Consider the following 24,429-nt stretch of genomic DNA (forward strand, 5'->3'; position numbering starts at 1 on the left):
AGGCCAGCCTGAACTGCATAGAGAGACCCTGTCTCAAAAAGACAAAAAAAAGTATTATTGAAGCTGTTCATTTAGGATATTGGTTTATAGCTTTCTTTTTTGCTGAATCTTATCTGGTTTTGGAATTAGGATAGTTAATGCTCGCTTCAGAGAATGAATTTGGAAGCATTCTTTCCTTTTTCAATTCAAGGATAGGTTGAGGAGCATTGGTATTAATTATTGTTTAAAGGTTTGGTAAAATTTAGCGGTAAATACATTGGATCCCTGGGTTTTTCTCAGGAGAGTTTTTATTAATATTTCAGTTTCATTACTTGTTAATGATCTGCTTAGATATTTATATATTCTTAGTTCAATTTTGGTAGGTCGTACATGGCTAGGTTGTACATTTCTTACGGATTTTCCAGTTTATCATAATAACAGTTTTCATAATAGTTTCTAATAATTCTTTGGATTTCAGTGGTACCTGCTGTAATTCTGCCTTTTTATTTTATTTGTTTTTTGGGATAGTGTCTCTCTATGTAGTGCAAGTGGGCCTTGAGCTAGCTTATGTAGTGCAGGCTACTGGTGATCCTCATGCCTCAGTCTCCCAAGTCCTGGGGTTACCAAGTGTGCACCCTTGGGCTGGTGATTTAGCGCAGTGGCAAAACTCCTGCCTGGCAAGCACAATGTCATGAATTTGATCCCCTGTACCAGGGGGGGAAAATACAAGTGTGCACCACCATGCCTAGTTCCTCTCAGTTTTATTAATTTTGTCTTATCTCTCTTTGGCTAAGGGATTATCATCTTTTTTTTGTATTTTCAAGGAGCTGACTCTTTGATTCATTGATTCTTTGTGTTGTTCTTTAAGTTCCCATTTCATTAGCTCTCATCTCTGATTTTATTATTTCTTCTACTGGATTTGGTTTGTTCTTGTTTTCCTAGGACCCTGATGTACATTATTAGGTTATGTGGGGTCATGCTGTTTTTCTGGTGTAGGCACTCAGAATTATGAACTTCTTTCTTAGAACTGCTTTCATTGTGTCCCAGATTCTGATAGGTTGTATTTCCAGTATGGTTTGATTCTAGGGGTTTAGAAATTTTTCCTTGATAATTTCAATGTCCCACTAGTCATTAAAAAGTATGTTATTTAATCTTCATATGTTTGTGTAATTTCTTTTGCTGTTGATTTCTAGCTTCATTAGCTAAAAAGATATATGGAATTAGTCAAATTTTTGTACTTATAAAGACTTGATTTATGGCTTAAAATATGTTTTATTTCAGAGAACGTTCTATGGGCTGCTGAAAAGAAAGAGTATTCTGCTGTTGTTGAATGGAATACTCTGTTGGTGTCATTAAGTCCATTTGTTATATAGTGTAGTTTAACTCTGGTATTCCTGTGTTGATTTTTTTCATCTAGTTGGTCTACCTATTTGTGAGAATGGGGTATTGAAGGAACCCACCATAATGTGTTGGGGTCCATCTGACATTCTATGCCAAATAGTGTTTATGAAACTAGGTGCAGAGGTTTAGTATATAGATATTTATGATCATAATCTCTTCTTGGTGAATTGTTCCCTTTACCAATACATAATGACCTTCTTTGTCTTGTTTGACTAATTTTAGTTTGAAGTTGACTCTGTTGGATATAAGTATAGCTTCTCCTGTTTGTTTAGGGGCCCAGAAAGGAACCTCTATATGGCATATTATAGTCAAACTGAAAACATCAGAAAAAATATTAAAAGTGATTATAGAGAAATGTCAAATCACTTATATCTTTTCACTTTCAGTCTGTGTTTTGCAAATGAAATGTGTTTCTTGCAGATAATATTAGTTAAGACTTGTTTTTGTTACAATCTGCCTGCATCTTAGATATGTACTGGTTCTTATCACTTTGCTGTTTTTCTAGCGTTTGATTCATTCCTGATTTTCTTTCTTTTCTTTTTTAAAATTTTATTGTAAAGATAATAAAACCCAACAAAACAAAACAGAATGAACTCAATCAAAACAAGGCAGTGAACTTGGTATAGAACTTTAAAGCAGGATAACAGGAAAACAACAGCAGCTACCATAGTTGATCTTGCTATCTTCACAGTAGTTGTGCATTCCATCAGGTATAGCAAGATCAAATCAAAACAAGACGGAATAAAACCAATCAAAATAGAATATTGAATAAAGCAAAACATTCGGAACAAAACAAGGAGAACAATATTGGATTTCAAAGACCAGATAGAAGGAAATCCCCCGTATTTGCTATACTGTATACTGTTATCCCCCCTAGAGATGCTCAGACTGCTGGCCCCAGGCCTGTGAAGTCAACCAACAATACAAGCATTCAGTTGCTTTCTGTGCCTCAGTTGTTATCAACTCAGCCTGTCCTCCCAACAGCCGGCTGCTTATGGAGGGCAGGGGGTGAGGGTTGGGGAGAGCTGGTGATTCTCAGCCCATGCACCGGAAGGCCCACAGGAGGCACTAAATGGTTTTTCCTTTCCTGGGCCCTGCATGGTTTGTACAGCTTCCCAGAAAGCCTGACCAGTTGGCTGGTTGGTCAGCTTCTCCCAGTCCCGGCCTCATTCCTGGTTTTCATTTGCTTATCTATCCCTCAATAAGATTTATGCTTTCCCTTGGTCCCCTAGTTGTAATTTTCCCCTTCTATATTTAGGATTCCCTGTGTACTTTCTGAAATGCCAGCTTAGTGGTAATGAATTGCTTTATACTTGTCTTGTAAGGTCTTTAATTCTTCAGTTTTGAAAGAACAGCCTTATGAGATATAGTAGTCTCAGTTGACAATTATTTTCTTTCAGGGCTTGAAATACATCATTCCAAGCCCTCCTGGAATTTAGAGTTTCTTTTCAGAAATCTCCCATTATATCAATGGTTTTACTATTGTACATGTTTTAATGTTTCTAACAGCTTTTAGTTTTAATTCTTTTGAGACAGAGTCTCACTATGCAGCCCAGGTTGGCCTTGAACTTCAGGTGATCCTCCTGACTCAGTCTTCCCAGTGCTGAGATTACAGATGTGCACTAGCATACCCAGCTTCTCTAATAGCTTTTCATAATTGTCCTTTCTTCTGATTTTTTTCAGTTTGGATATGATATGTTGTAGAGAGGTTCTTTTCTGGTCATGTCTATTTTGGTTCTAAATACCTGTCATACCTGGGTATCTATCTCATTGTCCACAGTTGGGAAATTTTGACTCTAGTTTCAGTGATTAGATCTTCTATGCGATTAGCTGATGTTTCCTCACCCTCCTGTAGCCCAGTGACTCTTAAATTTGTTCTTTTAGGGCTTTCCAAGTGCTCTTGGATACTCTTTTTATTGTTTATCAACCCTTTTTCTTTTTTACTATCAGAATGGTCTAGTATTATTTATATACAAGACAGGAAAGGAGAGGGAGGGAATATCTAAGCAGGTATGAGGAGGAAGAGAAGACAGGAGAGGCAGGAAGGGAGCTACTCACCATCCCAAGCCCTGGGAGAGTTTAAGATCATCGCTCCCAGTTTCCAGCCACACTAGACCAGGCTTGGGAGGTTTTACGGCCTGACTAGATTATACCCAGCAACCTTCTTCAATCAGGGGAGTTGAGAGCACATGAAGTGAGTTCCAGTGCATTGGTTCTAGCCTGGGGAGAGCTTTGGACCATCATCCACAGTGGTTAGGTACCCACTCAGCTTCCTGGAACACTGGAGGTGGCACGGGGTGTCCTGTGGGCCTGACTGGACCATGCTCAGCAACCTCCATTCAGTCCCAGGAGCCGAGGCCATAGGAGACGATTTCCAACACACCCAGGGGAAGCCTTGGAACAACACTTGAAACACGGAAATATAGGAAAATGACAAAATGAAAGACCAAAATGCAATCTCAAACCTCCAGCCCATCCCAAGAAAGCCTAGGAGCCATGCACATAGAAGAAAATATATGCTGTACACCTGAAATACCTGAAATAATAGCAACTGAAATAAAGAAGCAACTCCAGGAAGCTTTAAAGGAATTCAAACTAGAAATAATCTCCCAGGTAAAAGAAGAAATGATAAAAGTAATGAAAGAGATGCTGAACACATCTAAAGAAGACACAGTTAAAAAATGAGAGGAACAAAACAAGAAGATAGAATCCCTGGGTGAACAACATAAGAAACAAACAGAATACATGAAGTAGATTCAAAGAGACATACAGGAAATCAAAAATACAATTGAAAGTTGTAAAAACCACCTCAATGAAAGTGAAGATAGAATTTCAGACCTCAAAGACAAGATTGTAGCTAGTGAACAGGAAAGGAAAGATCTTTTAAAAATAATAAGGAATCAGGAAATAACAATTCACCTGCAAGATGATGAAAAGAAAAACAGCATAAGATTAATAGGGATAAATGAAAGAGGGAGACAACATGAAGGATGTCAAGAAGATATTTACAGAAGTAATAGCTGAAAATTTCCCAAACATGAGAATGGAAACTGACATCAGGATCAGTGAAGCATATAGAACCCCAAATAGCCATAACAAAAATAAAACTACACCCAGACATATAATAATTACCATCCCAGAAATCCAATATAAGAATAGAATATTAAAAGTGGTTAGGGAGAAAAGACAGATCACCTATAAAGGAAAACCTATCAGAATTACAGCAGACTTCTCAACACAAACAATGAAGTCAAGAAGAGCATGGAGTGAAGTGATTCAGATCCTAAAGGAAAATGATTTCCAGCCTAGACTGATGTAACCTGAAAAACTGTTCTTCAAAATGGATGCAAAATAAGATACTTCCCTGACAAAGAACAACTGAAGAACTTCATGATCACCAAGCCAACCCTGCAAAGAATACTGAAAGACAGTTTAGATACACTTAGGAAAAAAACCACTAAGCAAGGCAGACAATTAAACAGAATGGAAAGATAAAGATGCAACAGCAGAAAGATAACATGTCAACAATAAACCAATATATAATAGTTATAACCATTAATGTAAATGGTCTCAATTCACCAATTAAAAGACACAAACTGGCAGAATGGATCAAGAAACAATAGCCAACCATGCTGTCTACAAGAAACCCATCTAACCCAAAAGGAAAGTCACAGACTGAAAGTCAAAGGATGGAAAACAATACTTCATGCAACAGGAACCCCCAAAAAAGCAAGGGTAGCCATTCTGTTTGCAGACAATGTGAACTTCAAACCAAGAATGATCAGAAGAGATAAAGAAGGTCATTACATACTGGTTAGGGGAAAACTTCAAGAAGAAATGTAACAATCTTAAATATACATGCACCAAATTCCAGAGCACTCAGTTATACAAAGCAAGTATTAATAGAAATGAAAAATCAAGTAAGCAATAACTCAATTATAACAAGAGACCTTAACACACAATTGACACCAAGGGACAGATCAACCAGACAGAAAATCAGCAAAGAAATAATAGAACTGAATCACACCTGTGAACAAATGGACTTGATAGACATATACAGAGTGTTCATCCAACAACATCAAAATACACATTCTTCTCAGCAGTACATGGGACATTCTCTAAAATAGACCATATACTAGCCCACAGAACATATTTAAATAAATGCAAAAGAATTGAAATTATCCCATGCATGTTATCAGATCATAGCACCATGAAACTAGAAATTAATGATAAAAGAAACTGCAAAAAGCCCACAAACAGATGGAAATTGAATAATACACTCTTGAGCAATCAGTGGGTCACAGGGGAAATTAAAGAAGAAATTAAACAATACCTACAAGCAAATGAAAATACAAATACAACTTACCAGAATCTGTGGGATGCAATGAAAGCAGTCCTCAGAGGAAAATTTATTGCACCGAGTTCCCACATCAGGAAAACAGAACGAATACAAATAAACAACCTGATGCTACACCTCAAATATCTACAAAAAGAAGAGCAAGTCAAGCCCACAAAGCCAAAAGAAGGGAGGAAATTATAAAAACCAGAGCAGAAATTAATGCAATAGAGACTAAGAAAACAAGCAAAGAATCAATGAATTGGGTTTTTTTAAAGAATAAATAAAATTGATAAGCCCCTAGTGAACCTTATTTTAAAAAGGGAAGAAAAAGCTCAAATTCATGCAATAAGGAATGAAAAAGGTGAAATCACTACAGACTCTGTGGAAATACAGAAGATCATTAACACCTATTTCAAAAACCTCTACTCTCATAGGTTCGATAACACAGAAGAAGTAGACAGATTTCTAGAAACATATGAAGTACCAAAGCTGGGTCAAGAAGATGTAAAAATGTTGAATAACCCAATTTCTATTAATTAAATTGAAAATGTAGTTAAGTCCTTACCTACAAGAAGAGCCCAGGCGCAGACAGATTCACTGTGGTATTCTACAAGAAATACAAAGAAGACTTAATTCCAATACTCCTCATACTCTAATGAAATTGAAAGGGAAGAAATCCTTCCTAAGTCATTCCTGGAAGCAAATATTACTCTAGTACCAAAACCTGAGAAAGACCCAACTAAAAAAGAGAACTACAGACCAATCTCCCTAATGAACACAGATGCAAAAATCCTCAATAAAATATTGGCAAACAGGATGCAGCAAATCATCAAGAAGATTATACACCACGACAAGTGGGATTCATTGCAGGCATGCAGGGATGGTTCAACATACATAAATCAAAAAATGTAATCCACCATATCAATAAAGCCAAAAATAAGAATCACATGATCATTTCTATAGATGCAGAAAAAGTTTTTGATAAGGCCCAACATTCATTCATAAAAACCTTACAGAGTCTTACCTTAATATGATAAAGGCCATCTATGACAAACCAACAGCCAGTATCATATTAAATGGGCAAAAACTGAATTCCTTTACCTTAAAATCAAGCACAAGACAAAGATGCCCCTTATTACCGCTCCTATTCAACGTAGTATTGGAAATACTAGCCAGAGCAATTAGACAAGAGAGAGAAATAATAGGAAAAATAGGAAAAGAGGAAGTAAAATTATCATTATTTGCAGATGACATGATACTCTATATAGAAGACACCCAAAACTCCATTGAAAGTCTCCTAGATATAATAAATTCAGCAATGTAGCTGGATACAAAATCAATACTCAAAAATCAATAGCATTCCTATATACTAACAACAAAATCACTGAGAGAGAAATACAAGAAGCCACACCCTTCACACTAGCAACCAAAAAAAATTGAAATATTTAGGAATTACTCTGAAGAAAGATGTGAAAGACCTATACAAGGAAAATTATAATACACTGAAAAAAAGAAATTGAAGAGGATCTCAGAAAGTGGAAAGACATCCCTTGCTCATGGATAGGAAGAATAAATATTGTGCAAATGGCCATTCTCCCAAAAGTGTTATACAGATTCAATGCAATCCTAATAAAAATACCATCAACATACCTTATGGATCTAGAGAAATCACTGCTAAAATTCATCTGGAAACAGAAAAGACCTAGAATAGCAAAGGCAATTCTAAGCAGCAAAGGCAAGGCAGGAGGCATCACAATCCCTGACTTGAAGTTATACTACAAAGCGACTGTAATAAAATCAACATGGTATTGGAATCAAAACAGAGCCGAAGATCAATAGAATAGATTAGAAGATACAACCACAACTACAAACACACTCAACCACATTATCTTTGATAAAGGGGCCAAACATGTTCACTGGAAGGATGACAGTCTCTTTAATAAATGGTGCTGGAAAAACTGGCTCTCCCTTTGCCAAAAACTAAAACTAGACCCGTATCTATCACCATGTATTAAAATAAAATCTAAATGGGTCAAAGATCTGAATATTAAAACAGAAACTACATCTGTTGGAAGACAAATTGGGTAAAAATCTTGACATAGGGGTAGGAAGAGAATTCATTAACAAGAATCAAACTGCATGGGAAATACTTCCCAGAATCAATAACTGGGATCACATCTTATTAAAAAGTTTCTGCACGTCAAAAGAAATCTCCAGCATAGTGGAAAGAAAACCCACAAACTGGGAAAAAAATCTTAGTGAACTGTCCCTCGGATAAAGAACTTGTCTAAAACATATAAAGAATAAAAAAAGTCAAACCCCCAAAATTCAAAGACCCAATCCAAAAATGGGCATCTGAGATGAATACACAGTTCTCAGATGAAGAAGTACAAATGGCAAATAAATACATGAAAAAAATGTTCATCATCATTACTCATTAGAGAAATGCAAATTAAAACCCCACAGGGATTCCATCTTACTCCAGAAAGAATGGCCAGGATCATGAAAACTACCAACAACAAATGCTGGAGAGGCATAACTGCATGTATATTTAAGTGTATAAGATAGATAACCATATTACTGAGTTTTTGTTGGATCATTGAACAGAACTGTTTGCAGTCTCACTGTTTGAATGTCCACTTTATATGCTTTAATTTTGTAACTTGAACAACTATTTCTAAGATGACAATATGTAATCTATTAAACAGTGATTTCCTACTTTTTTTTTTGAAATCCTGTATAACTTGTATCCTTTTTCTGTTTTTTTTTTTCCTTTTTCTCCTTAAATAAAAAAAAGTGTTACTGATTTTGGGGTGCTAGAGTCTCTTTCTAGAAGTGGTTGCTAGGTTCTTTCCATCATGAGGAAAGAACTGGTCAAGACACGTGCAAGTAATTGCAGTTTTATTAAAGGTAGGGAAAGAAATGGGCTCTGCAGAGTGAATTTTGGGTCAAATAAAAGAAAAGAAGTCCACCCTACCTTCGGTGTGAGGGCGGCTGCCATGTAAGAGAGAACACTCAGGGTGAACCGTGCTTTTTATGTCACCCACGTCCGGGGCTGATCTCAGGTGTGGGCCATCCTATCAAAAACTTGCTTGGGTTCTTACGAGAAGTTCATGTGCAGGGCTTTGGGACCTTTTCTGTGCAGGTGTCCTGAGATTTCATAATGAACAGGTCAGGCCACTTGCCCAGCCGGGTTTCTCATGTCCTAATCTCCCAGATCCACTGAGCTGTTCTGGTATTACAAAGTGAGTTGGGGATGGTATTAGTCACTGGGACAAAGTGGAACCCAAAATTTAAAGGGAAAGTTTATTTTGGCTCATAGTTTCTGTGGGTGCAGTCTATAGTTGGTTGGCTCCAGTGCAGACACACATGGTGGAAGGGGTAGGTGGAAGAAAGCTGCTCCTATGGTGGTGGCCCGGGAACAGAATAGGAGCTGGGGATGAGCGCTACCCCTCTGGGCGATAGCCTCAATGACCCCCACTTCTGACAGGGCTTCACCTCTGACTTTTAGGGGCCATTTTAGATCTAAGCCATAACAGAGATTGTAAAATTTCTGTTTTCTGGAAACTAGTATACAATTATTATTAATTTTTTTTTGGTGCCGGGGATCGAACTCATGACCTCGCACTTGCCAGGCAGGTACTTAAGCCACTGAGCTAAATCCCCAGCCCCCAGTGTACAATTATTTTTATATTTTCCATTATGTGATGCCATCTGAATCTGAGGTTTTTCCTTTTCCTTTTGAGATAATTATGTGTTCATTTACATTGTAAGAAATAACAGAGATCCTGTATACCCAGTGCCATTTTTTAAAAAAACAATATTTTATTGGTACACTTTAGATGTAAATAACGATCACATTCACGATGAGGCATTTGTACCTGTCCGTGGCATATCTTGCTTCTTCTTTATCCCCGATGCCTTCCCCTGCTTTTAACCCCTCTTCATCGCCTTATTTACAAATGTTTTTCCCCCCTTTTCCCTTCTATTTTCTTTTCCCTTCCTCTCCTCCTCTTCTCTCCCTTGTTCCCCTTCCCACTTGAACATTTTATTCCTATTTCCCAATATCCATAATACATTTTGGTTCTTATTTATACTTTCAGTTTCTGACAACAGATAATGCAATATTTAAACATGTGTGTGATTTATTTCACTTAAATGTGTGGCCGCAAGTCCCATCCAAAAAGTCTCAAAGTTATACTTCTTTACCATTGCCCGATTTTTAAGTAACATTTTAGAAAACGGTAGTACAATAGCACAGCCAGGATGTAGACAGTGACCTAGTCAGAAAATGGAGCATTTCCATCACCACAGGCTGTCACAGTTTATAGCTTTACTCCGCTCTGCCATCCTATCCTCATTTTAAACCCCTGACAAGCACCAATTTGTTTTCCATTTCTATAATTTTGTTATTTCAGGAATGGTGTTATAAATGGAATCTATCTGTCTGTCTACAGTAGACAACCTTTGGGGACCGGTATTTTCACTCAGCATAATTCTCTGGCTGAATGATCCACTTTTTCTGCATCTTCAGCAGCATTTGGTATTGTCACTATTTTTTTTAAAAATCAGGGTAGTATGTTAGCAGTGTTACTAAGTGTGTAACAATCTCTCATTGTGCTTTTTAATTTTAGTACATATGGGCATACATAATGATCCAATCATCATGGGGCATTTGTATGTGTACATAATATATCTTAATTCTTTTTCACCATTCTCTTTCCTTCTCCTCCTCCCCAAAAGATCCGTTTTTATTTTTTCTTCCATTCTCTTTTGCAAAAGAATACCATTTCCCTCTCTTCCCCCCTGTCTTGGTTACTTTTCTCTTGTTGCTGGGATGAAATACTGGACACCCAAAATGAAGGAAGGAAAGGTTCATTTAGCTCACAGTTTGTGGAGGTTTTGGTCCATAATCAGCTGGCTCCAAGGCAGGGTGGCACATGGCACAGGGGCAACACTTCAAGGCAGCAGCCAGCAAAAGCAGCCAGAGCAAAAGGGAAGAGCAAGCCTGGTCCCCCTTATATTGTAGGCAGGCCACATCCCCCAGGGCGGAGGTAACATTCACAAAATCTCTGTGCCCTCCTCTTGCACAGGATAAGGATATTTACAAAGTAAAGATCTTGGCTCCCTGCTGAGTCTCTTAGTTAAACTTGTAAACTCAAGTTGACACAATGTGCCACCCATGGCACCTTCCTCCTCCTTCGTTCCCATTCCCTTTTGAACATGTTTTTCCTACTTTTATTCTTTATTTACTCTTCTGATACAAGAGAATGCAATGTTTAAACTTGTGTGTCTGAATTATTTAGCTTAAAATTGTGATCTTGAGATGCATCCATTTACCTAAGTCTCAAGTCTATCCTTCATAGCTGAGTAGATCTCTAGTGTAGATGAATAGCCCATTTTCTTTATCCACTCATCTTTTGATTGGCAGGTGGGCTGCTTCCAAAATTGAGCTATTGGAAACTGTCCTGCTGTAAACATGGATGTACATATATCACTGTGGCATGATGCTTTTAACTGTTGGGGAAGCTACCTTTCAGGGGAACGACTGGGTCATATGGGTCCTAGTTTATTATTTTTTTGAAGGTAGTAAAAATAGAACAGAACAAGACAGAACAAAGCCAGTTGAGATAGTGCAGTGAAATTGGTACAGAACTTCACAGCAGGATATCAGGATAACAGTAATAGGTATCATAGTATATCTCGTTATCTTCACAATAGCTGTCCATTCAATCAGGTATAGCAAAATCAAACCAAAAACAGAACATTACAAAACCTATAAAAGCAGAATATTGAATAGAGCAAAACAATTACTTAGAACAAGGCAAAACAGAACTATATTTGCTTTCAAAGAGAAGAGGGAAGGAAATCCCCCATGTTTGCTACATTGCATATGGTCATTGTCCCAACAGATGCCCAGACCTCTGGCTACCACTTGCCAATGGGGGTTGGGAGGGAGAATGGGATGTTTGATTCTCAGCCGGTTCTCTGGTTGGCTCGTGGGAGATGCTGACTGGTTCTCTTCCTGGTTTGCCCACAGCTCATTCATGCCATGGCTGCTTACAAGGCAGGTTGCTTTCTTGCTCAGCACCCTAAGTTCCAATGTGGCTGGATCTCGGGAGACACTGCCTGTGGGTCCTAGTTTTTTTGAGGAGTCTCCACACTGGAGAAGCAATGAGTACAGTGCTTGTACCCATCTGCACTCCCGCCCCAGCAGATGAGAGTGCTTTTTCCCCATAGCCTCTTGTGTCTGCAGTCTGGGTTTCTCTACAAGCTGATGATACAGAGCATCTTTTCATGCACTTATTTAACACCATATAGCCTTTGGATGAGATGTCTGTTTTAGAATTTTAGAATTTGTGTAATTTGTCATTTCCTGATTGGGTTACATTCCTGTTGGGTTTTTTGTGTATTCCAGTTGCTAGCTCTTTGTTGGATATGTGGCTGGCAAATTAGCCTCTCCTCTCTGTGGTCTGTCTTCTAATCCTTTGAACAGGAGGTTTCACAGAGCAAAGGTTCTTTTCTCTTCTGTGAGGTCCGACTTATCAAACGTTCCTTTTACGGCTTTTCATGTCGAGTCCTCGGGCTCTGTGCCTTTCCTTCACCCCAGCTTGATTTCCTGGCCAGGTCGCTGCACAACAGCCGCAGCCTTGTCTGGGGGACAACTGCTGTCGGGGAGAAGCACCAGCGCCCCGCTTCCGTCCCGGCTTCTCATGGCTTCGCTCCCTTCTCACCCCACAGCTTTAAGGAGGACTTTCTTTTCCATGTTTTCTGTGGGATATTTATAGTGGAAGCATTGTCCCGAATGATCTCATTTGCCTTGTGCTCGGGAGAGGAAAGCAGGCCGTTGCTTCTTGGCAGAAGCTGTGGCAGAAGCTGTGTCCCATGCCTCCCCCACCTGTGGCCTGCGGGGACTTCTTCCTGCGTGGCTGCAGTGGGTCCACTGTCCACAACCGCACTTTTTTTGTTTTTCTTGACTCAGGGGTGTGTGTGCGTGCGTGCGTGCGTGCGTGCGTGCGTGCGTGCGTGTGTGTGTGTGGCTGAAGGAGCAGGTGGTTTTGTAGACTCTGCAATCAGTGGTCATGTCTGGGAGACAAGAGTCACCTCTCAGAGTGACCCTGTCACCAAGACAGGAGTCCTTCTTGTTCTTGAGCAGAGCAGACCCGAGTCCACACCGCCTGTCTTGCTCTTGTGCCACTCATAAGTGCAAGTCAGTGTCAGATTTCTCAAATCAAGAGAGATGCATGCGGTTCACTAGAGATTCTAGACAACCAGGAAGCCAGATCTGCTTGTAACACCAGGACTCAACCATTAATATTTCTTCGTATTCTTTTCTTAAATTAAAAAAAATTTATTTTAAAGAGAATAAAACCCAACAAAACAAAACAGATTGAAGCCAATCAAAACAAAGCAGTGGAAGTACTACAGAACTTTGAAGCAGGATCCGAGGAAATCAACAATGGCCACCGTAATGTATCTTCACAACAGTTGTCCACCCATCAGATAGAGTAAAATCAAATAATCAGAATAAAGCCAATCAAAAGAGAACACTGAATAAAACAAAACAATGGATTGGAACAAAAAAACACGGAATAACACTGGACTTGAAAAACAAGCCAGAAAGAAATCCCACATTTGCTATATTGTTACTCTTCTAAACTCACTGATATTCTTTAACCAAATGCGTTTTCTTGTCCCCTGAAGCAGCACAGGAGCGGTTGCCAAGCCGTGGTCAGGGAGTGCTGCTTCCAGTTGCTGGCCGTGCTCCAGCAGGTCTGATAAGTGTGGGCCAGAGCTGCGGCCACTTTGAGGGTTCCCAGGGTCCCCGTGAATCACTTTCTCTTCGTTGTGTCCAGGGGAGGATGAAAATCTCACTGTTGTCTATGTGGGGAAGCAATCTGTTCTGCCTGCGGTGCACAGCAGGCCTGGGGACGTCACCCCACCCGCCACCATTGGAGACTAAGCCAGGGCCTTCGCACTGAGTTACAGCCTTGGCCCTTTTATTTTATTTTAAGACAAGATCTCAGTAAATCACTGCCTCAGCCTTCCACAGCGGTGGGATGACAGCTACGTGGCACCACGCCGAGCTACTTCCCATTTCTTCTGGGGTTCTCAGGACACTGCCCACCCAGCTCTACTGGTCACTGCTAACCGGAATCTCTTGCCTGGTAACTGGATTTCACTTGTGCAGGAACCTCTGGTTAGAAAGGATTAACTGACCCACAGGGTGAGAGCCAGTGGCAGCTAAAGAAATGCTAAGTTTCTTTATGCATAAAGACACTACCCACATCAACCTGATAAAACAAGGTGCTGTTGGTAGTGTAAAGAACATTTAGCTTTTAAACTTTGCTGTTAGATCTGGGCATTGCCAGTCTTTGTTAGTAAGACCGTGGCTCTGGGGCCATCCGTTGCCACCTTCTCATTGTCCTTTGTGGCCTGCTGCCTCTTGGAGACTGGGGCCCCAGCCTGGTCTTTTTCTAGGGCCCTGTGTGCTCTGGTTCCTGTGCAGATATTTCCCTCTCTGTGGGAACCGGGTGTCCGTCCCTGTCATCCCTTCCTCTAAGCAGCCCCGGAGCCTTCCCTGTATGGCTTGGATGTGGTTCTCTTGCCCACATCCTGCCCACATCTGGAGAGAAGCTTTTCCTGGACTGCAGTCTCAGATGCTGGCTGCTTCCCCTATGTGCGGTTGCCATGGTGGATACACTGTGTCAACCTGAGAAGTCTAGAAGCCTAACTGACTCCTAGCTCTCCATCCCAGGTGCACAGGACAAGCCCTCCCATTCTAGGATACTGTTTATTGTGTCAATTTGAGAAGCTCAGAGGTTTCACTAAGTGACTCATCAGGGGGCCAGGGTCTCTAGTTTGTAACATCCTCAGCCTGTGCAGGAGGAGGGCAGGCGGATGGTGAGTGCTACACCCACCCCAGGGGAGCAGCCTGACACAGTGAAGGCAGACAGGAGGGCCTGAGTGCTGGGTCTCTGGAGGAGCTCCAGCCTCCGCCTTCAGCTGGAAGGAGGTCTCCTGGCTTCTGGTACAGATTCTTTGGCTTCCAAGGATTCTTCATCCTTGGTTGTAGACTCTTCAGCCCTCCATCGTAGATTCTTCAGGATCCATCGTAGACCCATTGGCCTCCTGATGGACTTGCACTGGACACTGCAGTAATCTCCGCCCTTGGGCTGGGCCCTTCAGCCTCCAGCGTGCAGACACCATCTGCACGCTCCCTCATCCGACTTTGTGGCTGAGCATTGTGAGCCAGCTTTGTAACTTATGCATTTGTGTATCTTGTGTTTGTCTAGTAAGCCCTGACTGACACATGTGCTGTGTCTTCCCTCAGATAGCTGTTTGGGTAACCTGAGGAGACTCCCCTGAGGACGGTGACCTTAGACCATGTGTAGTGAGTGCCCCAGCCTCTAGGCATCAGAGTCCTGGATGTGGGTTGGTAGACGAACCGTGTTCCTAGCATCGCCTCCCCTTTCTCCTTCCGCTCTGACCTAGACCCTTTACTGTGCTGGCGGGGAAGGTGCGGGGAGGTGCTCCACAGAGCCAGAAGGACAGCTCCTGTCTTTTGCGACGTGGCCTTCCGGCCTGGGTGTAGAGATTTCCCCTCTCACAGCTGCCAGGCCGGTGGCACCAGCATACTTGTTCTCACTCATGCAAATGTGTTGCTTTTGCTCAGCTGTTAGGAGGCAGGCTCTCCCCAGACCATCCAGTGCTTGGCCTTCCCTCTGATTTCCACATCATGTCCTCCTAAAAACTTCCTAGACGAGCTCTCATGACTCTCCGTGGATCTGTCTGACCCCTAGACTATCGGCTCCATGTGGACTCAGCCTGGGTACCACCATGGTGCTGGGAGCAGGAAGGCTGAACAAGGGAGGGGCTGTGGTTGCCAAGGTTTCTGGCTGGGGGTGGAGCCAGAGAGAGGAGTTAGCCATTGTCCAGGGCCTAGGGACCTGGGGCTGAGGCCCAAGCACTTTCTGTCTCTCTGAGTGAACTACTTTGGTCAGGAGGAAGCAGTGGGGTACAGGGAGACAGAGGCTCCAGCCTTGTTTGGCATGGGTTCTGAGCCCACCCACGTCCACCTCAGGCTTCCGGGGGCTTCTGGACAGGTAGGAGGGAGCCAGAGTGTGTATGGTGATGGGCCCCGGCTTGGGGCAGTGAGCAAAGTGGAGATGGCTTCCTTCACCCTGAGTTTTGGGTTTGGCTCAGATGCAGTGCTGGGCACACGGGGCTGCTGGGGACCCGCCTAATGTTAATGAGGCAGAGAGCTAAGTATGGGCGTCTGTGGGAAAGCGGGGCTGGAGCAGCTGGGGGAGGTAGCGGCATCAGCAGTTAGGACCATGTACGTTGGCCGAGAAGAGTCGGATCTGAAGCCTGGCTGCATTTCCGTCCCTGTAACAGAGATTACATTGACGGCTGCCTTAGTGAGCTATTGCATGATTTACAACGGTGCTTAGCAAGTACCTGTCCCAGGGCCAGGAACATTTCGTGTCTTGGGGAAGATGGAAGCAACATCATGTTTATGTCACTGCCATAATGGTTTTTGTGGCCACTTGGCTGGGCCACGACTCTAAAATGAGTGTGTCCCTCCCCATATTCCTCATCGCCAAGTTCACATCGGAACCCTACTCCCAGTGTGTTGGCATTTGGCAGTGGAGGTGACCAGGACTCCTATTCCTGTGATTATGAAGGAGCCTGTGTGGTCCTGCCTAAATTAGTTTTTGCTTTAAAAACTACCGACAGAAGCTGGGTGTGGTGGTAATCTCGGTACTCGAGAGGCTGAGGCAGGAGGATCATTGTGAGTTCAAGGCCAGCCTGGGTTACAAAGTGAATTGAAGGCCAGCGTGAATGGCATAGCGAGACCCTGTCTCAAAAAAATCCCCAAACTGAAAAAGTGCCTCCCGAGAATCAGCCATGCTGGGACTGGGAGGATCCAACAAGAGGCCAGCCAGCCAGCCAGCCAGCCTTTCTGGTAAGCTGTGCAAGCTGCATGGCTCCCAGGAAGCAAAAAGTCAGTGCCTCCTGTGTGCCTACCAGCACTCAGGATCATTTCCCCAACAAGCAACCCGCTGGGCGGGAGGACAGGCTGAGTTGATAGCAACTGAGGTGCATAAAGCCACTACGTGCTTGTATTGTTTGGTTGATTTTGCAGGCCTGGCCTAGCAGACTGAGTATCTCTTGGGAGGGTGACAGTAAGAAAGATAGCAAATATGGGGGATTTTCTTGTACCTTGTCTTTGAAATCCGATATTGTTCTGTTTTGCTTTGTTCAGATTGTTTTGCTTTATTCAATATTCTGTTTTGTTTTGGTTTGATTTTGCCATACCTGGTGGAATGGACAACTATTGTGAAGATAACAAGACATCTATTGTAGCCGCTGTTGTTTTGTTGGTATCCTGCTCTGAAGTTCTGTACCAATTTTGCTGCTTTGTTTTGATTGGTCTTTGTTCTGTTTTCTTTTGTTGGATTTTACTATTTTTTTTAAAAAAACCCAAAACCAAACAAAACCAACTACTGACAGACTGACACCATGGAAAGGTCAGTTTTCTCGTTTTATTGTAAAATCCTCAGAAAAAGAGCATTTACAATGACAATACTTTATGATAATCTGTGAGTCATTTTTTTAAATCAAGTGGTACTGCAAATACGTCATGTGTTCCATACCGTGTCATACATCAAAGTAAACACAAACTTATTTCAAATGCCACGTACGGTTACTGTGTTGGTACAAATTTCTACTAAAGTTGATGTATTAAAAATAATTTATATATATTTTATAAATAAGGAAAAAATTCACATGTATAATAATTACAGGAGGCCTTTTGAGAAATACCAGTGATTACAGAAAATATATTTTGGAGTTTACACAACTGCTCAACACAACGCAACCTGCCTTGACATGAGAGATCGGAAAGTTTTCTGGGGGAGGGGGGGCGGGGGGACCCTTAACAGGACAAATGGTGCGTGTGGCTTCCTGTTTTGGGGGGCGGTCACTGGGGTAACACAAAGCGTGAGTCAGTGCGCGGCCACTTCAGCAAAACTCCATGCCCAGTTCTGCTTTAGATCATCTCACAGGACCTTCAGAAAAGCGCAAGCAGCAGCAGCAGAAAGATGGGGAGCGATGGGCCGGGTGGGAAGGGAGAGGGAGGCTGGCCAGCCTGGGAGCCGGGCGCTGAGGGTGCAGTGGGCCAGGGCGCGGCCTGCAGGCCTATTACCCTTGCCTCTCAGAAGTAGCGGAGACCAGCAGTTCTTCATGTGCCCGCAGGTGCCACACCGGGCCCTGGATGAAGGTTTAGCGTGAGGGAATGTTTGCATCTTGCAGCTCTAGGCCTCCCAGCTGGCCCATACTGCCTGGGTTACTCTCAAGAACAAAGCCCTGCTTTGGAAGGCGGTGCCTCCAAAGAGCACACGCTCTGACCCTGCTGCTGTGGCAGTGACACGTGGAGGGCCACGAGTCCTCAGGCTTGGCACAGAGGCCAGACCCTTGTTTTTGCTTTATGGAGGGCAGGCTGAGTGCTCTAGAGGCTTCTAGAGCCGGACCCACATCTCTGGAGCCACATGGGAAAAGAATGGTCCCATATCCACCAAGGTGAGCTTAAAAAGAAGGATGCGTGATTGGTGCCTTTGTGTACAAAACCCAAAAAACCAGTCCAGACACTGGCGTTGGCCCAGGAAGCCTTGCTGTGAATTTTGGAAGTTAATCCCCGCTGTCCCTGACTTTCCCATGAGTCTCCACTCCCTGTCTGATTAGAAGAGGCCTTGCTGCTGGCTGCCACACCCCTGAAGGAGGAGACAGAGGCATAAGACAGTGCTTGCTCAGCTCTAGGTATCAGCTGGGTGGCCCCTGCCCAAAGCCTGCAGGCCCAGACAGGATGTTCAGATCCTCAAGAGACCTGACAGGTCAGCTGGTGTAGACAGACAGATCCTTCTAGGAAGTGGGTGTGGTCCACCAGCTACCAGGAGTCTCATAGTCACACCCTGAGGATAGGCACTACATATACATTTTTTTCCATTTGCATCTTTTAAGCTTCTCTGTTTTATGATCCTTGGGATGTAGAGAGAAAACAAGGCAGTTATTGAGTTCCTTAGACAAAACAGCTTTGCCGACATGCCAGTCTCAGAGCAGATCCGAGCATCTGGCCTTCAAATGACTTCTCACGGCAAAGTATCCTCGGCAGAGGCGCCTGCCTGGTGGCCAGCACAGTGGCGAGGTCCACTGCTCTGGAGTGGTGGCAGCTGCTGTGGAGTGGCTGGTGAGCAGAGAGCGGAGACACAGGCAGGGAACAAGAGCAGGAGGATGAAAGGGAATGGAGGGGCATCGGGAGCTCCCAGCCCCGAGAGCCACGGCACTGCAGAGATGCCGATTTGCCTTCTAGTTTTGAGCGAGCATTTCCTGATCTTGACCACCTAATTGCAGACTGTGCCTGGGCCTGGGCAGATTCTGGGCAGCAAGGCGCCGGGTCCTGAGGGGGTCTGACCGCGCCTAGGAGTGGGAGCAGGGGTGGAGGGAGGGGCCTCCTCATTGGCGCTGCATCAGCCGACAGCACCTGTCTGGCTTCCTGGCCGGGGGCAGCATTTGTGTGTGTGGGTCCTGGTGCAGGGGGGGAATGTGAGGTAGATTGGTGGATGCATAGGAGGGAGGGGGCGGTCAGCGCCCCTGGAGGCTTCTGAAAGGGCAGGTTGGAGGGTTAGGGGGTTTTCCTAGTGAAGATGGTCCAGCGCCCATGGCATCTGAGTGAACCACACTGTGAAAAATGAATGCACGACACTGTTAAGCTCCTTGTAGAAAAATATATTCAGAATGAATCTGTTTCATATCTCAGTTCTGAAATCTCCTTTAGTTCACAGGTTATTGGTCAATAGAAAACGAGAAGACGTGGCTGCACAAAGCCAGTTCCTGGCTGCTGTCCTCAGTGGAGACCCCCTGGAGATAGTGTTCCTCGGTGCAGGCTGTCTCTGGCTTTATTTGGGGTTGCACGCTGTATTCTGGGGTGCCTCCCTGGGGCTAGGAGCCCTTTCTTGGCACACTCGAGCAGGGAGATGGGATGGCTGGTGGGGCGGGAAGTGCAGGGGCTGAGCTGCTGGTCCTGGCCGTGCTTCCTGCAGGTCAGAGGACCTGGGGGTCGGGCTGAGTAGCTGGTCCCAGTCAAGACTTCAGAAGGCTCTTCCAGCCTCCTCCTGTGGTCCGGGCCAGATCTCGGGACTGGTGAGTGGCTCAGGAGTGGAAGAAATTGGTGTGCATCAGCAGGGTTGGGTCAGTGCTGCTGAGCCTGGGACAGTGGCCTTCACCATGTCAGTGTGGCCAGCCCTTGGGTCTGCTTATGCAGGAGGTTCCTTCTGTTGACCCTAGCCATGCTGTCCTTCCAGGGGTGGCTGGATGGGCTTTGGGATCTGGAACCTTCATGCAAAGCCTGGCCCGCTCGGCCAGAAAGAGAACAAGGACCTCCTTTTCAAGGCCTGCCTGTGGCCGCAGGTTCACACTATTTATGTGTGTGTGTGTGTGTGTGTGTGTGGAGGGGGCGGGGAGACCTGTTGACGGATGAAGTATATGGAAGTAGCTGCTTGGTGATTTTTTTTGGTAAACCAGCCTTTCTTGAATAGCTTGAGCTGTTGGCTGCTGATCCTTGTGTCTGTTAGGATGAGCACTTTTGGGGTGGCTGGCGGAGGCCCACCTGTCACGGTGTCACCCACCTGGGTGGCTTTTGGATGGTGCTTGTGAGCCGCTTCTGGGACTAAAGTGTGGGAGGAAGAGCAGGCAGGTCTGCCCGACTGCCCCCGGCCTCCCTTCCTGGCAGATCTGTTGGTTTCAGGGCTGGAAAAATCTGTCCTCCTGTTTTTGTGACTCTGGGCTGGATTCCTGCAGCAGAACGAGGCTTTCAGCCTGTGATGTCCTGATCTGAGTCAGTTTTGTCCCGCATGCTGGCCACCATCTCTTGTCCCCTTTATCATGAGGACGGGGACAGGCAGACCTGCTTCCCAGGTGCACTCAGAGCTGGGAGCAGCAGCGACAGAGCAGGGCTGGTGTGGAGCCGGCCCCAGGCAGGCCTGGGTCAGACAACAGCATTCGCATCTGAAAGGCCAGCGTGGATCAGCTTGTCTTTGCCGTGGGAATCCTGTGATGCAGAGGGGCTGCTGTTCTGGCCTTGCAGTTGGGGTGCGGGGTCTTTCTCTCCTAGGCTCGAGACTTGTCTTCTATCAGGGGCAGACATTATTTTACCAAAAGGAGAAGTTCATGAACATTGGAGAATTTCAGTGATAAACACGGCAAGTTTGGGAGTTCAGATATTAAGATATTGAGGTGCGGGGGGAGGAAAGGCCCATGTGTTATCTTGCCACCCCAGCTTTGGCAGTCAGTACTCCCAGTCTGTATCTGAATGTCTTAACTTTTAAAACAAATCAATGTGAACACTCACGGGTAGGCACACTGGGTTGGAGGGGACAGGCGGCACGAGAGAGAGTTGACCAGTGTTGGGGAACTAGGCAGGGGGCAGGCGGCTTGGGCAGTGGGAGCAGAAAAGGAGCTGGCTGTGTCGAGGGTGAGACAGTGTTTGCAGTCACGGCAACAGTGGCAGGCGAAGGTGGTAAGGTAGGCGGGGCATCTGGGCGGGGCCACCTCTCCCAGCCTCTCGGGTTTACAGAGTGATCACGCCAGAAAGCAGAGGCAGCGCTGATGGAGGGCTGGGGCAAGAGAGAAGATCCAGGGCACAGGGGGAGAAGAAATCCAGCTTTACAAGGGGGGCCTCCTGAGCCCCGAGGGACATTTGTGTCCTAGGGCTTCTGTGCTGGGCTAAGAGGCCACCTGTACTTGGTCAGGCAGCACGCGTCTGCCCTGAATCTGGGGCATGGAGCCTGACCAATGAAATGTCCCCTTTGCATGGTGAGGAGCAGGCACACAGGGCTTGTTCTGGTCTCTGGGGGTCCCCACAAAGGACAGAGTCTGCATTTGGGGAGTTGGGTGGCAGCGGCAGTGCACGCACTGTGGCTGGATGACCACTGTCCTTCTGGCTGTGTGGAACATGCAGCAGTGACCCCAAGAGACGTGGCCTAAGGCAGGGAAGAATACAGCTGAACCTCAAAGAGCGTCTTGCTGTGTACTAGCATTAGAGATTATAAAAAAGTATTTTTTTAATCAAAACTTTCCAAAATAAAGTGAGTGGTTTCCCCGTCCCCCGAGGTGTAGTCGCATCAGACGACAAGTCAGATGGAAAGGAAAGCAAGCAGCAGCGGAGAGCAGGGAAGCGAGGTCTCCAATGAGCGAGCCAGGGCAGGTGGCCTTGAGTGGCTGGGAGAGGAGGAGGGAGGGTCCCGCTCCCCGATCAGCCCTGCTTCCTGCCCCTGCTGTCCCAGGCTTTGCAGGACAGGACAATGACAGTGAAGGCCACCGATAGAAGTGTCAGCCTGGGCAGCAGGATCCCTCCGTCCGAGGTGTCCCCAGGCGACATGGCGTGATTCACTCACCTGGCAGCAGTGTCCCAGTCCCCATCACCGCTCAAGGCGACACTCACACTCTCTACCGAAAAGACCCCCTCCAGGAGCAGCGCAGACCTTAAACTAGGAAACTTGCAAGGAGACCAGTGTTGAACCACAAAGCAGATACGGGTGTTTGCTTTTTTGTCTGTGTGAAAATGTACAGCGTGCCGGTGGGGGCTGTGGTGTCAGGGCCCGGGCAGTGTTGCCGGCCTGGGGCCCCTCATACCTCGCCCACCCACACCACGGCAGCCGCCTGCCCCACACCTGACACCTCACACCGCAGCGCCTGTCGCCTGCCATTGATCAGGAGCAGAGACTCCTGCCCTGGTGTGAGCAGGTACTGTCCAAACAACCCGCTGTCCCGCAGGACTCTGCGGGGTCCCCCCCAGGGCCAGGCTGATCCCGTGGGGGGCTCCTTGGTGTTCTTCAGTGTGCCCGTCTTCCCCGTGGACAGCTCCAGGAAGAGCAGGTCCGGCACAGTCTCCAGGGTGGCGTAGACGTCGTACTGATTGGCCCGAGTGAAGGAGCGTTGGAAGGCCAGGTCCGAGATGCCCGGGCTTATTTTCAGGTCATAGAGGGTCTGGAGCTCACCCCGCACGGTGACCTTCTGCACGTAGAGCCGGGGGTGGTGGGTGGTGGCACTGATGATGAAGCGGCCGTCGGGGGACACGTGGGGGGTCCCTGTCACATCCCCATTGGGACCCAGCACGGAGTCTGTGACGCCATCGATGAGCAGCTGGGGGGGCGTGGGCCCAGGGCCGTCCTGGCGGCACTGGACAAAGAAGTATCCGCCCAGGTGGGTGTGGGCCATGGCGGCGGGCACACAGCCGTGGCGCTGCAGGCTGATGGTCTTGAGCGGCGTCAGCGTCTCCAAGTCCACCTTGTGCACCGTGGGTTCAGACTTGTTGAAGATGAAGCCAAACCTGGGGACAGAAGAACTGAGGTCAGAGTGCAGAGGGCTCCGGCCAGGGCTGGGGGTGCCTCACTCCTCGGTGAGTGCACCTCGCCTTCCCTGTACCCGGACCTGTCAGTGATCTGAGGGTGGGTGAACAGGACACACTGCGCTGCGGGGTGGCTCCCTAACCGTCATCTGTGGTGTCACACGCAGAGTGGCTCCCTGATGGATGCTCCTGGACTCATGCTCTTAAACACGCACTTGTCTTTAGGGTGCCTGTTTTTTTCCATGGCTGGGGAGGGAACCCAGGGCCTCACGCATGCTGAGTGCTGCACCACCGAGCCACAGCCCACCCGTCTCTGGCCCTTCCTCCCTCCTCCCCTCCCCTAAGACCGCTCTGGACAGTTAGCTCTTGCTCTTGGCTGCTCTGTAAGGCGGGTAAGGCAAGGACAGGAGGATCGGGGCTGGCGTTTTGATCTCCGGTTTTCAAAGCTGATTATTTTCTGCCTAGGTTTTATTTTCAGGCAGCCATGCCAGCTAGCTATCATCTATTTTTGTGGTAGTAGGAATTGGGTCCTCACACTGAGCTACATCCCTAGTGTATTTTTTATTTTATTTTGTTTGTTTTGAAACAGAGTCTCACTAAGTTGCTGAGGCTGGGCTCAAACTTGTGATCCTCCTGCTTCTGCCTCCCAAGGATCCAAGATCACAGATGTGTGCCACTGTGCCCTGCCTGCTAGGAGTGGTTTTTAAAGAAAGGTAAAGGCCTTCAGTGGCTTCTCCTTTAGGCCTGTGTCAGCTGGGGATGGTGGCATGGGCTGCAGCGGGAGTGTGAGGAAAGGAGGGGAGACACCTGTCCCTACTGCCTGTCTTGAGCACAGAGAGGTCATTCACTCAGCCGATCCAGGATGCATGAGCAGGTCAGCGTGGGAGGACAGAATCACAGCTGGGGACTTTCTATCCATGCTTCTCACCCTGCAACGACATTGTCTCTTCCATGGCACCAATAATGCATGGACATGGCCTCAAGGACAGAGTCTACCTCGGGAGCTCAGTGGCCGGTGCTGCCGTGTGGCCATGCTGGCTGCAGTGGCCAGGCCAAGCCTTGCCTGAGAACCCTGGTGCCTCCCAGCCAGGGCTCCTTCCTAGACCTGTGGGAGGATCTGACCCAAGAGGGACACAGAGAAAGCAGCTCCAAGCGCTCAGCGCTCACACCTGGGCTTTGTGACCCTCCTCCTGGGAGGCCACTTGCAAATGCGGAAGGGTCTGACTGGCCCTTGCCCCAGAGAGCCTGGCCCGAGGCCGTAGCTCTGAAAGGTGAACCTAAAGGTATAGGGAAAATCTCTTGT

At 45.9% G+C, this 24,429-nt stretch overlaps 1 protein-coding gene, 1 long non-coding RNA gene and 1 pseudogene across 5 annotated transcripts in view; 1 reads left to right on the top strand and 2 right to left on the bottom strand.

The window, feature by feature from the left end:
* Nucleotides 1-22,198, bottom strand: part of LOC100735617 (10 kDa heat shock protein, mitochondrial-like) — a 53,697-nt pseudogene extending 31,499 nt beyond the window's left edge.
* The window catches only part of LOC134471583 (uncharacterized), a 137,322-nt gene that overhangs the window by 87,024 nt on the left and 25,869 nt on the right, over nt 1-24,429 (top strand). The window lies entirely within an intron of this gene.
* Fstl4 (follistatin like 4) overlaps nt 17,255-24,429 on the bottom strand; it is a 368,201-nt gene continuing 361,026 nt past the window's right edge. For both annotated transcript variants that reach the window (XM_063230624.1, XM_063230623.1), the window contains one exon: nt 17,255-23,108. In XM_063230624.1, coding sequence (XP_063086694.1) covers nt 22,406-23,108 — 703 coding nt within the window. In that variant the 3' untranslated portion in view covers nt 17,255-22,405. The remainder of the gene's footprint in view (nt 23,109-24,429) is intronic.

The sequence above is a fragment of the Cavia porcellus genome, unplaced genomic scaffold, assembly GCF_034190915.1.
Source record: "Cavia porcellus strain 051 isolate PalLab524CR breed Dunkin Hartley unplaced genomic scaffold, mCavPor4.1 scaffold_19, whole genome shotgun sequence".
In the NCBI taxonomy this organism is placed as follows: domain Eukaryota; kingdom Metazoa; phylum Chordata; class Mammalia; order Rodentia; family Caviidae; genus Cavia; species Cavia porcellus.